At 43.1% G+C, this 14,922-nt stretch overlaps 1 protein-coding gene across 1 annotated transcript; it reads left to right on the top strand.

The window, feature by feature from the left end:
* The first annotated feature begins 217 nt into the window (after positions 1-217).
* On the top strand, positions 218-14,340 carry MTHFSD (methenyltetrahydrofolate synthetase domain containing). Its single transcript, XM_065738281.1, has 8 exons — positions 218-245; positions 359-498; positions 1,974-2,087; positions 2,401-2,514; positions 4,589-4,679; positions 4,975-5,087; positions 5,295-5,420; positions 12,698-14,340. Exons 1-8 carry the CDS (start codon positions 218-220, stop codon positions 13,211-13,213), a joined length of 1,242 nt encoding a protein of 413 aa, XP_065594353.1. The 3' UTR covers positions 13,214-14,340.
* Positions 14,341-14,922: the final 582 nt, after the last annotated feature.

Genomic DNA, 14,922 nt, shown 5'->3' with positions numbered 1-14,922 from the left:
ACAACCCACAGTGCTTATTGCTGCAGGAGGAGCTCAGACAGGATCTTCCTTTTAGGGCGCTCATTTTTCCCTCCTTCCCCTTCCAACCCCAAACCGAGATCCTGAAACCTCATCGCTGCGCTTCGCCTTCGCATCTTTTTGCCCCTCCGCGCCGCCGTAGCTTGGAGCGGAAGTGGGCGGGGCGAAGCGAGGCACCGCCCCTCGGCGCCGCGGAGTCATGCAGGGGTGCGTGCGGCTGCGCGCGGGTGAGCGAGGTGGGGGCCGAGGGGGCGGGGCGGGGCGCTCCGTGACGTCACCGGGAGGGCAGGGGGTTGGGGGGGGGTGAACGGGAGCGGGCATGGAGGTGTTTTGTTGTGAGGTGCACGCTCGCAACGTGAGCTTTGCCCTTCTTCAGGTGCTACCAAGGGGGACATCCGGGAGAAGGTGTGGGACTACCTGGAGGCCGGCGGCCTGGCTGAGTTCCCCAGGCCCGTGCACCACCGCATCCCCAATTTTAAGGTACGGTGGCCCTAAGTCGTGGAGCGACGGTAGGGGGTGGCAAAGAGCTGTCGTGCCACCTTGTGGGTGACATACATGTGATTGTGACTGGGAAAGGTGTATGCATTTCACACCCCAAGGCCTTCAGTAAGGTGAGGGAAGTGCTCTGTGCTCACTGCGTCTGCGTGTGGAGCCCTCAGTACAGGACCTGTTGGGATGTGTCCAGAGGAAGGCCACAGGAGTGATCTTAGGGGTGAACTAAGGGGGCAGGCTGGGAGCTGGGGCTGTTCAGCGTGGAGAAGAGAAGGCTTTGGGCACACCTGAGAGTGGTGTATCTGAGGAGGGGATATAAGAAAGAAGTGGACAGACTCTTTAGCACAGGATCTGTGGTGATAACAAAAGGGGAAATGATTTCAATCTAAATCAGCTGAGATTTAGGCTGAATATAAGAAAAAGTATTTTTATGAAAAGGGTGCTGAAGCACTGGAGCAGGTTGCCCAGTGTCACCCTCTGTCACCAGAGGCGATGGATTCTCCACCCCTGGAGACATTCATCTATCTGTAGGTCCATTGCAGAGGAGTTGAGCTAGGTGACCAATAAAGGTCCTTTCTGACACAAATCACACTGTGAAAGCTGAGGTTTTTTCCTGGAAGGATAGTGCATGCTGATCTGGGCTCAAAGCATGCACCCATTTGTCTAGCATATATTCAAGAAAGGATGACCAAACTAGCACTGTGTGGTTGTGAGCTAGGTGTTTTTGGCCCATGAGCAGCACTGGAGAGTGAGCTTCCCTTTGCTGAAAGGGATGAATAGATGAAAGGTAGGAAGAAAACCTGATTGTGAAGTGTTGAGAAGAGCTCTGCTAGAATAGGGTGGAGGGAGCCTCTATTGCTCTTCAAAGCAAGTAGATATCAGAGGTAAAAATACTGAGTGGGGAAGAGTGAGTGCTTTGCAAGTTCTGGCACCTCACTTGATTAATTTCCTGAGTTTAATATAGGGAGGAGAGCCTTGTCCAGAAAGTGGTTTCTCCAGAAATGGCGTGTGGCTTGTGTTTCAATAAATCTTTATGTATTGAGTAAAAAAGACAGTTACACTCCAGCTTTGAGACAGGTGTGAATGGGGACCAAGTTTGACAAGGAGAGCATGCCTAGATCCCCTTTTTGTCTACAATGTATTAGTCAAGTCCTCAGCCTCTGCTGGTACATGTTATTCTCATAGTGATTATCACAAAATTAGTGGTGTGTCCCTTATATTTCAAACCAGATGATGAAAGAGTAAAAATTTCCCCTCTCTGCTTTGAATTCCTCTGTGATGCAGTGATATCTTATGAAAACAGGGTGCCTCTCATGCTGCGACAAAGCTTCTGGGTTTAGAGGAGTTCAAAGCTGCCAATACTGTAAAAATAAATCCTGATGCTCCCCAGAAGAATGCTCGCTTTCTAACACTGGAAGTAAGTGAATGTGTTCTCTTTTCATTTACTTCCCATCTTCACACAGGGGTCTTATCAGGCTTGCTGCTCAATTAAAGAGCTTGATGTCTTCAACAGAGCAAGTGAAGTCAAAGTGGATCCAGACAAACCTCTGGAAGGTGTTCGGCTAGCTGCCCTGCAGGTAACAGCACTTCTGTGGCCCTGAGGAGGAGAATGGGACAACAGTGTAGTGCTTGGCAGCATCTCTTGCTCAACTCCTACCAGTAAATTAGTGTTTGTGGGGCTTCTTCCTCATCTTTGTGTTTTAATTCCAAGAAATACATCAGCCAGCCTTGCCTGTAGAGAAGAGGATTCATCTATGACTGCTACATGGCCACTAGTGCTAGCTACTCATAGTAGATAAGCCAGTTGAAATAGAAATTCATGGGACAGTGTTTCTTTGGTGTAAAATGGACCTGTTTGTTTTTAAGGTGGCAACTCCTTTCGTTTCACAGGCAAGGAAGACTTTGTTGGTTCCAACACCACGTCTGAGAAGTGGGCTTTTCAACAAGATTGTTCCACCTCCAGGTGCAACCAAGGAGACACTGCGGATATGTGCTACATCTCAGGTAGGAACACAATATGGGCAAAGTCTGAATGAACATCTGGAAGAGCATTGTGTTACAATGGTCCAAATAGAAGCTGAACTACCAGATGCGACCTGAAATATTGTTCTACTAATATCTTGTTTCTGGTTTTGTGCACTCATCTACCATCAGTGATTTTTTGGCAGTACTTAATCACGATGCAGCTGGTTTTATTATTGATCCGTTAATAAAACAGTATCTATATTTTGTGAATACTTCTTGGGATGTTACAAGCAGCTTTCATAGGTAGCTTGGACCTTTATGCTCCTAATAAATATTGCTCCTGTATTTTGCAGTTTTGTGCTAGTAAACTGTAGAAGGAACATTTTAGTTTTTCTAGTTTTCTCCTAATCTGATTGATTAAAACACTAGGAGTTACTGAGCAGGAGGGATCAGTTCTTTTACAATCTGAAGTCTAAAGCAATATTAATTCTATGACTTGTCCCAACTGAAGTACAAAAATAATATGTATAAAGTGGTTTTCTTTGAAACATAGTATGTTGGTGCCCTCTGGTGTTAAAATGTCGTACTGTACAGCTGAAGTCACTGGGCTGAGAAAGCTTTGTTATTTTGTATGTCGTTATTTGATGTGAAAATGTAACTCATACAAAATGAATAGGTCTGCAGTTCAGTTTTATCTCCTGCTGAAAGGAGATCTGGAGTAATCCTGTATACAATGGAGGGTTGTAAACGAATGGTAATTAGCTGCAACTTTCTTTGTTGTAAGGTCTATTAAAGTCATTAACTGCTTAAGCTTTTCAGTGTTGAAGAGCACGTTTGAAAGAGACCTTTCTCTTGACCTTTTTCAAGCCTCATATCTGATCTATGATCTTACTTCCACGAGTGTGCTTTTCCCCCAGTATGTGTACTAATGAATAAAAGCTATTAACAGTTTCTATTTACAAAGCACTCTGCAAACAGTTCTTATCACGCTGCTGTGAAGTGGATAATGAACATTATTACTGATAGTTGTACCAGCACTACTAATCTTTTAGGTTTCGTGATCTATGCTGAAAATGTGTGGCTCTTTGCTGTAAGGATCAACTTTAGAACCAAGGTTGAATTGGTCTGAGGGGAGTTTATGTTATGTGGTACACGTGTGTTAAGAGAGAATGAATAACAAGGTAACTTTCTCAACTCTAAACATCCCATGTGTGAAAGCTGAAGTACAACGCTGTCTTTCATTTCTGCAATCCTGGATAGAGTTTTATTAGGATGTCTCCTTTAGAGAGGAACCTGAAGGGATTGAGGGGGCAAAGAGAGGTAAAGAAGGATGACAGCATTATGTCAGGTTCAACTGAGGTCCCTTCCAACTCAAACAGTTCTATGTTTCTGTGAAGGCTTTTCTTCCCACTTTGTTTGGAACGATATATTTTTCTGCTCATTATTAGTGTTCTAGTTGGGAAATTTTTGGTAAAGGTAGCTTCACATTCTAAATGTTGATCACACAGCAAAGTGTTGAGGAATGCAGCCTTAGGAAACATGCAGAAAGATTTGGAATGTACTTTTAAAGATTTGGGTCTGGAGAAATTGGCAGTGTGGTGTATACAGTGTAAAATGCAGAGCAGGTGTGCGATTTAACATCTTGAGGCTGCAGCTGTCTGTCTAAATTAACCCTCTGGCTTGTACAGGAGGGCTAATTTAAGAATTTGTAGTGCTGTGGCACTGCTCGTAGGCATGAATTTATGCATTATGAGTGCCACTTAATAGGAGTAGTAGGGTGGGAAGTTTCATTTGCCCTCATTTTTCAGGAACAGATGCTGAATCAAGGGTTTCAGAGTCGAGCTTTGATCCTAAATAAGTAACCTTGCTTAGAAAAGAACTCACCTCTCTTGACTCTCCCTGAAGAGTACCAAAATGCTTCTCACTGTAGTAGAAAATGTATTCTAGGATTCTCCAGAGGATAACTTTCCAGCCATCTGCAACTTGGCTATACATGGAAGAAACACTTTGGAACGTGGGTAGTTATTTACATTTATCAACATGCTCCTGCTTGCAGCCTCACTGGCTGGAAGTTTCTGCCCTCTGTGAACCTAAAATTATCTTCTTCTTGCAGGGCATAAAAGAATACAGTGTGCCTGTAGGTCTTGATGGGAAAGCACGAGTGGACTTGGTTGTTGTAGGATCAGTGGCTGTCTCTGAAAAAGGTAAGATAAGGTCTTGTAAGCTTTGCAGGAGGAGGCTGTGAGATTCATGTCAGTCAGTTATATGTACTTTTTTGTGGGCCTCAAAATCTCATGGATATTAATTCTGGTTTTGAGTTCTGTCTTTTTCTCCCTGATTGGATTTTGTTCAGGGATTTTGTCACACAGAATCAGTGTCACCATCACTTGGTCAGCAGACAGCGTTGTGTTTTACAGCATGCAGGCCACTATTTTGGCCTTCAGTAAAACTATGAACTGCTGTTTTGGTTACTGTCACCTTTTGCTTCATGTGCTTCAGGCTGGAGAATTGGAAAAGGAGAAGGTTATGCAGACATGGAATATGCAATGATGGTGTCAATGGGAGCAGTGACAGAGGATACACCTGTAATTACTATCGTGCACGACTGCCAGGTGAGTTAAAATATCCACTCTTCCATGACAGATTGGATCTGTGGGCTATTGAATAATGTGTATGAAGGAGGGATTTGGAATTATTTTGGTGTAGCACTTATGCTTTGTTTCTGCTTTGTCACTAACAGATTTCTGTATGTTATGAGACATCAGAGTGTGTTATAGTTTTACTGAATCTGTTTTCAACAAGTCTCCTGTTTCTTGTAGGTAGTTGACATAGCAGAAGAGCTCCTTGGTGATCATGATTTAACTGTTGATTATATACTCACACCAACAAGAACTATCAAGACTAATTGCAAACGGCCAAAACCACGTGGAATAATTTGGCATAAGGCAAGTTACCTCTGCTGCCCACATAAATAAATCCCTTATTTTTAATTCCTTAAGGAAAATTACATACAAAGTGATTTAGAGATACTTGTAAGTACAGCAAATGTGGATGTAAGATGAAACAAAAATACAGCATACGTGTGGAATGGTTTCTGAATGGTTGTAGTGATGGGCAGTGCATTTCTGAAGCAGGAGTCACTGTGTCAAATGGGTTAAGGATGAGAGCTGCCGAAAACATCATTTGGGTGATTTCAAGAAAGACATCATTTCTTGTGGTTGTTTGCAACGTGGTAGCCTGCATAGCTGAGAGTCTTCCACTCCTTAAGTGTTGTGCTTTATAAAATAGGCTGTGTTCAGTTTCTAGAGGCAGTACTTCAGAGACAGCCTTATGGCATTAGACAGTGAGGAAACAGTGGATTATGTGCTGCTCCAGTTGTAAAAGAAAAGCATGGCTTGGTGGCTCATACAGTGCTGTTTACATCACGAACGTCTGGGGTTGTCTTCCAAAGGAAAGATGAATTTGTGTCTGGAGCTTATTTTCAGGTAGAAGAACAGTGACTTGGTACCACTTGAAATCGTGTATCAATATTTACTGATAATCATTTTATTATGGTGTTCTTTTTTTTTCTTTCTTTTTTTTTTCCAGAGGTTGTCAGAAACTTCAGTGGTTTCACAAATGGTTTCAGAAAAGCATTTCCTAAATTATTTCACTGTGAATTTATGTCGGGAAAACATTTTCTTTGTCATTAGATTTTCATTCCAAATATCATCTGGTTAGGGAACAGACCCAATCCCACGTGATTGGGTAAAATGATGAATAGTATGCCCTTATTTTGCAGAAACCACTCAGGATACATTAGTGGATGGTTTTAGGGTAATCAGGAGTTGGTTACCAAGCATTTAACAGAGTAAGAAGAGTTAAATTTGTCAAGGTAACCTATCAACAACAAAGAATTGTAGCCAGGACTATTTTTATTCCTATAGTGGAGAGTATTTTACCCTGACTGTGGTTGAGGACTTGAGGTTAAAATAAATGAAATAAATGTAAGCTTCCTCTGCACCAGTGCATTTTTTCCATTGAATTATTTTTGAGTCATAATTTTTTTAGGATATTATTGAATGTAATTATTTTGAAGGCCTACCCTTTTGTGCTCCATCCACAATGCCAACATACTTTTGATTATGGTCTTTCTTTCTTTCTCGGTGTCAGAGCAGCATCAGTACATGGCCTTGCTGATGTTTTTGTTTTCCCCTGTATTCTTCCCTTTACTAGTGGCATTTTTTAAAGGTCTGGGGAACAGTCTTGCAGCAGCCCTTGAATCTTTGTGTAGTTTTTGCCTAGTGGAAAGTCAAGTCAGTCCCCAAGCAATGTATCAAATTCAATGCTACTTAAGCATTTCTTCTTTGCTTTGCAGAGAAAATGTCAAGATCAGTGTTACAATATATTACTCAAAAGCTTACAAAATATTTGTTGCAACTCCTTTGGGCTTGTAGCTGAGGCTGGAGCTGCTTAGGGGAGCGGTATCTAAAACTGGCAATGGTGTCTGAAGAGTGCAGCTCTCTGAATTTTGTACAGATTTCACTGTGAACTCCACACTTTACACAACTGCACTTTGAAAACAAAACAAAAAAAAGATGCTGAATGCTAATTTAACGCAAAACAGCTTTGGGCTGTTCATCAGAGCTTGTGTTGATTAGATAAAAAATAGTGGAGAATACTAGAGCTGGGACAATTGTAATGTTTCTGTTGTTCTGGGACGAGAACAGCGTGTCTTGTCTGTGTGAAGAGAGAATTTAGCATTATTCTTGTACAGGGAACTGAACAACTTGCATGCATCTTGTTTGTGGTTGTGGAGATAACAGCAGTCAGTTCTTGTACAGAGAATCTCGGAGGTGGGAGGTCTAACTAATTGTCAGGGTGTTAAAAGTGTAGGATTTGATTGTGGCTATTCAAGTGTTTGCCTATCAGATTTTCCTGGATGCCTCTACCTCATTTTCTCATTTTTTTTTTTCTCTACATCCTTTTCTCCTTTAAATCCTGGCTTTACTGTTGTATTCCTGTTTCAGCAAAACTAAATGAACCCAGAGATGGCGAGCGGATAAATACCCCACTTCTGAAAATGGTGTTTTGTCAACAGAAAGTAGCTAAACTGCTCTAAGAGGGTGATGTGTAAAAATACGTTTCAAAAACAAACAAATCCTTCACTGGATCAGGCCAAGGCAGTGACTTAGGAACTGAATTAAAGGTGTTCCCAAACATGGGATTACTGCTAAGCATTGTTGCAAAGAGTGCCCTTTTCTGAAGCTGTTAGGATAAATAGCCATTCATAGGTACACTGTTTTCTGCTCACAAAGAGGTAGCAGGGCACTTGCATGGTAAACAAAATGCACATCTCCAGGCTGAATTTCTGTACTCAGATATGTCATTCCCTGAGTGTTTTTCCTCATTATATGCTATGTAGGAAGGAGAGACTCAAATAACACATGCAAAAAAAAAAATCACAACATTGATTTTTGTCATAGAAGTGCTAACTTTTTTTTTAGAGTCTTCAAAGGGAAGTATAAGAGCTGCAAGATCATTACCAAACTAAGCAGCAGGTACTCTAGAAGCATGAAATAAAAAAACCATCTAAATACAAAGGCATGAAATGTGTATACAGGTAAGATTTCTACACTGGAGTTGAGGCTTTTGAAAACTCAGTGAGTGCTCTTGGAGGGACAGTAAGAGCTGAGAACTCTGTAAAGCTTTATTTGGATGCCAGTGGGGAGTTATTTGGCTTGGTCTTTCTTGAAAATCTGACCCATTGTTTCTGGGAACTCTAAATCTGTGAAACTACTTTCTCATTTGGTACGGGTAACTCTGATCTTTATCTGTGACACTGTCAATTATGTTTGTCACAATTATGAAGTTATTTGCACAGTGCTTACTTTAAACGAAAGCTGTATGGACCGATTAAAATACTTGGGGTCAGAAGGAGGGAAATGAGGAAAAGTTGGTGGAAAAATCACCGCGTTCCAGCAAGCATTTCCTTCTGTTTTTTTTAATCACATTTTTACTGAGAATTTTGTAGAAGTAGGAAAAGATGTTTCCAAAATGAAATGAACTGGGAGAATCCCTGGATCCCCCTGGATTTGGGGTTGGACTCGACGATCTCTAGAGGTCCCTTCCAACCCCTACATTACTGTCAGTTTAGCCCAAGTTGTTTTGTTGTTTTGGTTTTGGCACTGTTTTTTTTTTTTTTGAGGGGGGGTGTGAGGGGAAAGCATGAGCAGGGCAGGCTTCCATGCATGGTTAGACTTCTCAACACCTTCACAAATCTAACCCTTGCTGCAGAGTCCATGGAATCAGTCTTTGCTGATGAATTCCAAATGTGGGTTTCATAAGTTTCTCCTGAGGGACACAAGCAGACTTCATGGGCTGCCAGCTCCCAGAAATATGCCCTTGGATTGCGTGCACATATTTGGACATTTTGTGCAAATGAATGATAATATGTTCAACTGTGCTGGCCCGTCCTAGCTCTCTTGGCTTTGTCCATGCTTTAAACCCCTGTGAGTAGAGTGCTCCTTGGAACAAGCAACTGATTAAGGAGACAACATGAGATTTGGGCTCTACCCTGGAGGCATTCATGAGTAGCCTAGGGTCAGACCACCCTCAGAGTGGGCAGAGATGAATCTTCCAAATGCCTCTGGCCATCCAGCCTCAATACTTGGGAGGGCTCGTGGAATTGAAGTGAAAAGAAAAGAAAATTGAAGTGAAAAAAGAATTGAAAGTGGCTGCATTCACTCTTCTGTACTGACAGAGGTTGAAGAGAGCCCCTGTGTTTCAGCAGAGACATTACAGAAGTCTGTTTGCCACTCTGTTGTTCTGCAACCAAACCAGGTGTCATGAGAGAGGATGCTCAGGGTTAAATACTAGGAGATTTTTATTGGCAGGCAGCATCCCAGACTCTGTTTTCTTCAGGTTTCTGTCAGAGAGGGGCCACGTTTCCCTTCTCAGCTCCTTTCCCATAGCCTGGTAATTGTGTGCCAGAAGAATTCATCTACCCTGCTGTCCTCTTTCCCCAAGGCTCTCTCAGCCATGGCAGGGAGCAGGCAGGATTGTTAAATGATTAATGGCCTTTGGTGGAGTTATTTTTAACCTGAATCACTTCAGTTACAGAGTTTTTACTGCAGACCCACAAGCACTTCTGTTGTCCAACCCCAGAAGGCTGAAGTGTGGAAGTGGCCTGGGAATTGGTGGTCAAGGGATAATAGGAAACTTCTTCAGCTGGCTTCGCAGCCAAAGCCAATCATTTAACTAACTCCCAACACTCAATACAAAGTTTACAAACATCAATAAATGGTTTGGCCCTGACTTTAGAAGGATGTGGAGAGCAAGGAAAGAGGCTTCAGCCACTGGGGTTTCCCAGTTCCACATAACGGGATCAAGATGACTTGGGGCAGAACCCAAGTCCTTTGCAACCTGCCTTAGCTTCAAGTGCTAAACAAGGCTAGGGAGGAGTGACCAGCCAGCACAGCACCAAGAAACATGCAGCTTGTTTGAAAGAGAGGAGGAATATCTTTGGACTCTCTCCACTTGGAAATAAATCAATTGCAATCCTCCACATCTCGCAAGACAAAAGAAACTCTTTTGCACGATCGTAATTAGCAACACATTGTACTACCACAAAGGCTTTCTTTTGTTTGGTATTTTGCAACAGAGCAGAGCAAGCTTTGTCCCTTCCTGTGCCACCCCTTTGCCCTTTTGCTTCTCACCCCTTGCACCCCAAAAAGGGTGGTGAATTGGTTTCTTGAACTGATGCTCTGAATACCTAAACTGGGTTTCTGCCTTTCCTTGATATAAAAGGGACAAAAAAAAATAGGGAAACATTTGAAAGTTTGGAGAAAACAGACCTACAGGTAAATACTCTGTCACTCTTCTGAAGCAGAAGGATGTCAGTTGATGATGTCCAGCTGCAAGGATGTCATTTTTTTTTCCCAGAATGTTTTTTATTGCAGATAAAACTAAGTACCAAATCAGCTGCCTTTGTTGCTGCAGTACTGTAGAGGCTTCTCACTGCTATCCCTGCTAAATTTCAGGTCATGATGGGTTCCGCTCGTGGTGTTATTTGATGATCAGAGCTTCAGCTTTTATAGAAATCAGTTCATAGTCCTTCTGAAGCCATATATAGTGTTGCAATTATATCTTCCTGAGTTTGCTGGGACCCTGAAACAAGAGCTTCAGTTGGATGCCAAAAAATGCTGGCCTCTCCAGTGTGTGGAGAGCGTATGCTGGCCCTTGGATTCTCTAAATCTTCAGTCAGTCCTCGAGAGACTGCAGGTCCAGGCTGACTCTGAATGCCCTGCCCATCAATTCCCTTAATCTACAAAGGAGTGAGGGCTTGCTGTTGATGGTGTTCATCCTTCTAGCTAAACACCCAGTTTGTACCTTAGGAACTGAGTTTAATTTCAGGATGAAAAGAACTGCGTGTACACTTGGTGATAGGTGAAAGTTGTGATTTGGGCCCAGGAGTGATTAGCTAGGTGAGAATAATGTTTTTCCTGTTTGGTTTAATTAGCGTAGAGCTTACGTTTCACACAGGAATTTGTTGTCCTCTGTCAAATTTCTAATTGTTAGCTGGTAAAAACAAAGTAAGATGGCTTCAACTGTTCGTTTGTAGTTGCATTGCCCAGAAAAGCAGAGTTTGCTGTCAAACCCAGCAGCCTGAATTCCTGGCTGAGAAAAACAAATCAGTCCAGGAATCCATAGAGCAGCAGGTCTTCAAAGTGTGAAAATGCCGTGTACCCTTCAGAGTCTCCCAGAGCCCCAGAGGAAGCTCTTGCCTCTCTGTGCTGCCTGCCAGATTTGTACAGAAATTCTCAGTCGTGGTTTGTGTGTTTAAAGGGCCTGGTCCCAAACACCTTGACTCTGGTTCTGCATTGTGGCAGAACAGAGGTGGCCTCTGCCCGTGTTCGTTAGTTTGTGTTCTGCTGTTCTTATATTAACAAGGCTGGAATTAGGCTGGGCTGTATGTAAGCCTGGATTTTTATTTCATTTCAGCTTGAAGTGAAGTTTGTTTGTTTGCTTCACAGAATAGGAATCCTTCCTGACTGAATTGTAGAAGCAGGAGTTCAGGGGCTCTAAGCTGAGATCTGCAGGTATATTCTAGCCAGGATATGGCAGTGCTAATCCAGAACAGCCTGCTGAGGTCATGGCTCCTAAGCTTTGGTGCAGTACCCTGTGAGAGTGGCTTGCTCACACTGTGTGGGCTATTAGCTTGGGTCTCTGCTAGCTCAGGCATCTCTTCCCCAGGCTCTGTTTTGCTCCCTAAATTTAAGAATTGGATCCTGTGTTGATGGATGTTCTGCTTGTCCAGCAGCCAAGTACGAATTATTGCTACTTCCAACTGCAGTCTGCAAGCCAAGAGCTAGACCACATTAGCTAGGGAACCACTGTGTTTCCTGCCAGTCGCTGAGCACAGCCTGGGGCATCTCATGCCTGAGATGGATAGGGTTCAGCTGTTGAGAGGAAGAGCCCTTCCAGAAAAGCTGCTTATGAACTGGGGCTGGATGGAGGGAGAGGGTTCACAGTGTTCAAGTACAGCGTTCGGGCACTCTTCAGTTCTGTGATCCAGCCCAGCAGACTGCTATGGGATCCACCAAGCAGCTGCGGGTGGTGTGTGTTGTCAGATGGCAGGAGGAGGGCTGTGGTGATGTGCCACCACCAGAGAACGTGCCTCCAGCTGGGCCCACACTCGTAGGAGCCCCACTACAAGGCACGCTCCCCAGCTGCAAGCTAACACCGTGCTCCCTCCCCATTGTACAACCCAACCTACGGGATATCCTGTTTTCAGGGGGAAAGAAAGCAAGGAGGTCTGCAGAATGAAAGTGCCTCATGGTCTGATGCATTGTAGGCACGTAAGACTTTGGCAGAGCAGGAGCACAGGGCCTGGGACAGAGCAAACGTTAAGGGGGTAGCAGTGACAATGTGAATCCGAAAGTGCCCTGATAAATAAATGTCAGAATCAAGTAGCTCTGAGTTTGGTTTTGGTTTTCCTGCTGGATCTACATTGTACTTGCTTAAAGAGTAACTAATGTTTATTTTTGTCCCGCAGTGTGTATTTAGGGAGCAACTTCAGAATCTGGCCAACAATTAGTAACGTTTTGAATGCTCTGGCACTCAGAATGGCAGCAATAGAATAAAGTTCCTCGCTTTTTATGGTACAAACGTGTCCTGATGGTCATGTTTTTCTGGGAGAAGGAAAGAACTCCTAACTGTGTCTGTCTTCCTCCATTTTTAGGTCAGCTATGAGATGCTGGGAAAAATCCCCATCCTTAAGAGTCTTCGGTACAAAGAGAAACAGGCGGGCAAGGATGTTACCCTCCAAGATGAACAGCCAGACTTGGCAAATGCCAACAAGCCAGCAGTGTTAAATGAGAAGGCAATGGCTGGAAATACAAGACCGCAGGCTTCAATGGGCTCAGCTGAAACAGGACAACAGTATGTTGAAAGTGATTCTTTAAGTCTCAGATTAGAGGGATCTGGCATGATTACTACTGTGTATGTGGGGAACATACCTCCCAACCTAAGAGTGAGCGAGCTGAAATGTGCTTTAAGGGAATTCCATGCAGCTCCTTTACGAGTGAATTGGCAGGGAGCACAGCACAGGGCTTTTCTCGATTACAAGGATAAAGCAACCGCAGAGAGTGCTGTATCCTCTTTGAAAGGCTTGAGCCTTGGGGGTAATACTTTGCGAGTTGAGCTGGCCAAGAATCAGAGAAACAAAGGGCGAGTAGAAATCAATAGTCAGAAATGAATATGAACAGAGGAGAGAAAAAACAGAAAACTGAAAGGCGTGTTTTTATTGTTCTGCGAGAAGCAGACCTAAGTTTTCAAGGTTATTAGCATATGCTCTGATCTCTACAGGCTGAACGACAAAAGGCAAAGCCATATATTCAAATAAATGAGGCATACATCTCATAGATGACTTGCCTGCCTCGTTCCTGCACTTGTATGTGCAAAGTGCATTTGTCAAGATAGATGACAGAGGAGCCTTTTCTCTAAATGGTTATCCACAAAGTAACCACGCTCTGTGTATTTGTTTTTCGTTGGCCTTGGGGTGATTTGCTTTTCAACGTACATCTGTTAGGCCTGGATCAAAAACTTGCCCTTTGGTAGCTGCTTGCAGCCACATGGAGTGAGGTGGTTATGTTCTGTCATCTGCAGATTGTACCTGTGGATTTGTACTTGGGAGCTGTAAAGCCAGCTGCAAAGAATCCATCTTAGGGTTTGCACTTATGTTAACTAAGAGTCAGGGTTTGTCTCTTGGGAATTTTCAGCATATTTGTCATAAAAATGGGGGAGGAGGGCTTGGGCTTTTTGTGCTCTGGAAGAACTGCTGTAAAAACACTTGCCTCAGCCCCTCAGTTTTGGTCATAGCTATTAAGATCAGGTGGATGAGCGGGTAGCTTCCATCTCAGGTTTGATCTATTAGATTCAGCCCTGTGCAAAAACATCAGTCTGGGAAAGCAGATACCAACTTTCTCCCTAGAACACTTCGGGTGCCTTTTCCATGGATGTACATGATTATAAATCAGATGTTTTCCTCACTGTCTTGTCTCTTATAATGCGGTGTGATTCCGTTGCCTCTGTGAAACTACTTTAATAGATAATCATTTTAGTGGAAATGAAAAGCAGCCAAACTTTACTCAAAACCTTTTGGCGACCAGTCTGACACTGGGATGTTTGAGAAACACTGGAGGTGGCAGCGAGGCCTGTTCTTGCCATGTCTCTGTCACCACTAACATGGCCTTCCTACACTCATAACAGAGTGATGCTAGAGAGCAACACTGTCAAATTCTTCTGCAAAATTGCTATCAAGTGCACTCTTGAGAGCACCTGAAGCGTAAAGAAGAGTGATGATACGGTTTGGCTTTTATTATATATTTTTTCTTCAGTTCCCTATTCCTGAAAAACAAGTTAAATTTTGGCTGAGCCATCCTTTCTGCACAGGAGCACTTTGAGCACTTCTGCCGTCGGTGCTGGGCACGTAGTCAAAGTAAGCATCCAAATTGATTTTTTTTTTTACTGTTTTTTTAATTATTATTATTTTTCTTTTTTAAGTATGACTTGGAAACTTTTTTTAGCCAGAGGGTACCATTATGTGTATTTAAAGCATGTTATTATGCCTCAAGGGTCAGACATTTTGTACGGAGTTCAATACATTCTCAGTGTTATCATGTGCTCTGTGCAGATGGGCTCAAGGAAAGCGTTGCTCCAACTTCTTGTAAGGTCAACAGAGGAGAAGTTTCTGAAGAAATAGCACTGTGCTCCTAAATGTTCTCTTTTCTTCTGCTGAAGATTATTTTTGGTATCACTTATTCTGAAATCAGATGTAGTCACTGCAGAGGCCCCTGCATCTCGTTGCAGTAGTCGTGTGCTTCAAGGATAAAGAGTCAGGAGTTGTGTTACTACTTAAACATACTCATTACATCATTGGCTTAGAAAGCAGAGGAAAGAAAAGCA

This window comes from Cyrtonyx montezumae, unplaced genomic scaffold, assembly GCF_038088225.1.
Source record: "Cyrtonyx montezumae isolate F1298 unplaced genomic scaffold, pur_monq_1.0 scaffold_212, whole genome shotgun sequence".
NCBI classification, from domain to species: domain Eukaryota; kingdom Metazoa; phylum Chordata; class Aves; order Galliformes; family Odontophoridae; genus Cyrtonyx; species Cyrtonyx montezumae.
Note: the sequence above shows the minus strand (reverse complement) of the source record. Positions and strands in the feature narration are given on the sequence as shown.

Coding starts and splice junctions, on each gene's coding strand:
- MTHFSD (XM_065738281.1), top strand. CDS start 218: ATGCAGGGGTGCGTGCGGCTGCGCGCGG. Junction 5,088..5,294: donor CTATCGTGCACGACTGCCAG/GTGAGTTAAAAT, acceptor TGTTTCTTGTAG/GTAGTTGACATAGCAGAAGA. Junction 5,421..12,697: donor GTGGAATAATTTGGCATAAG/GCAAGTTACCTC, acceptor CTCCATTTTTAG/GTCAGCTATGAGATGCTGGG.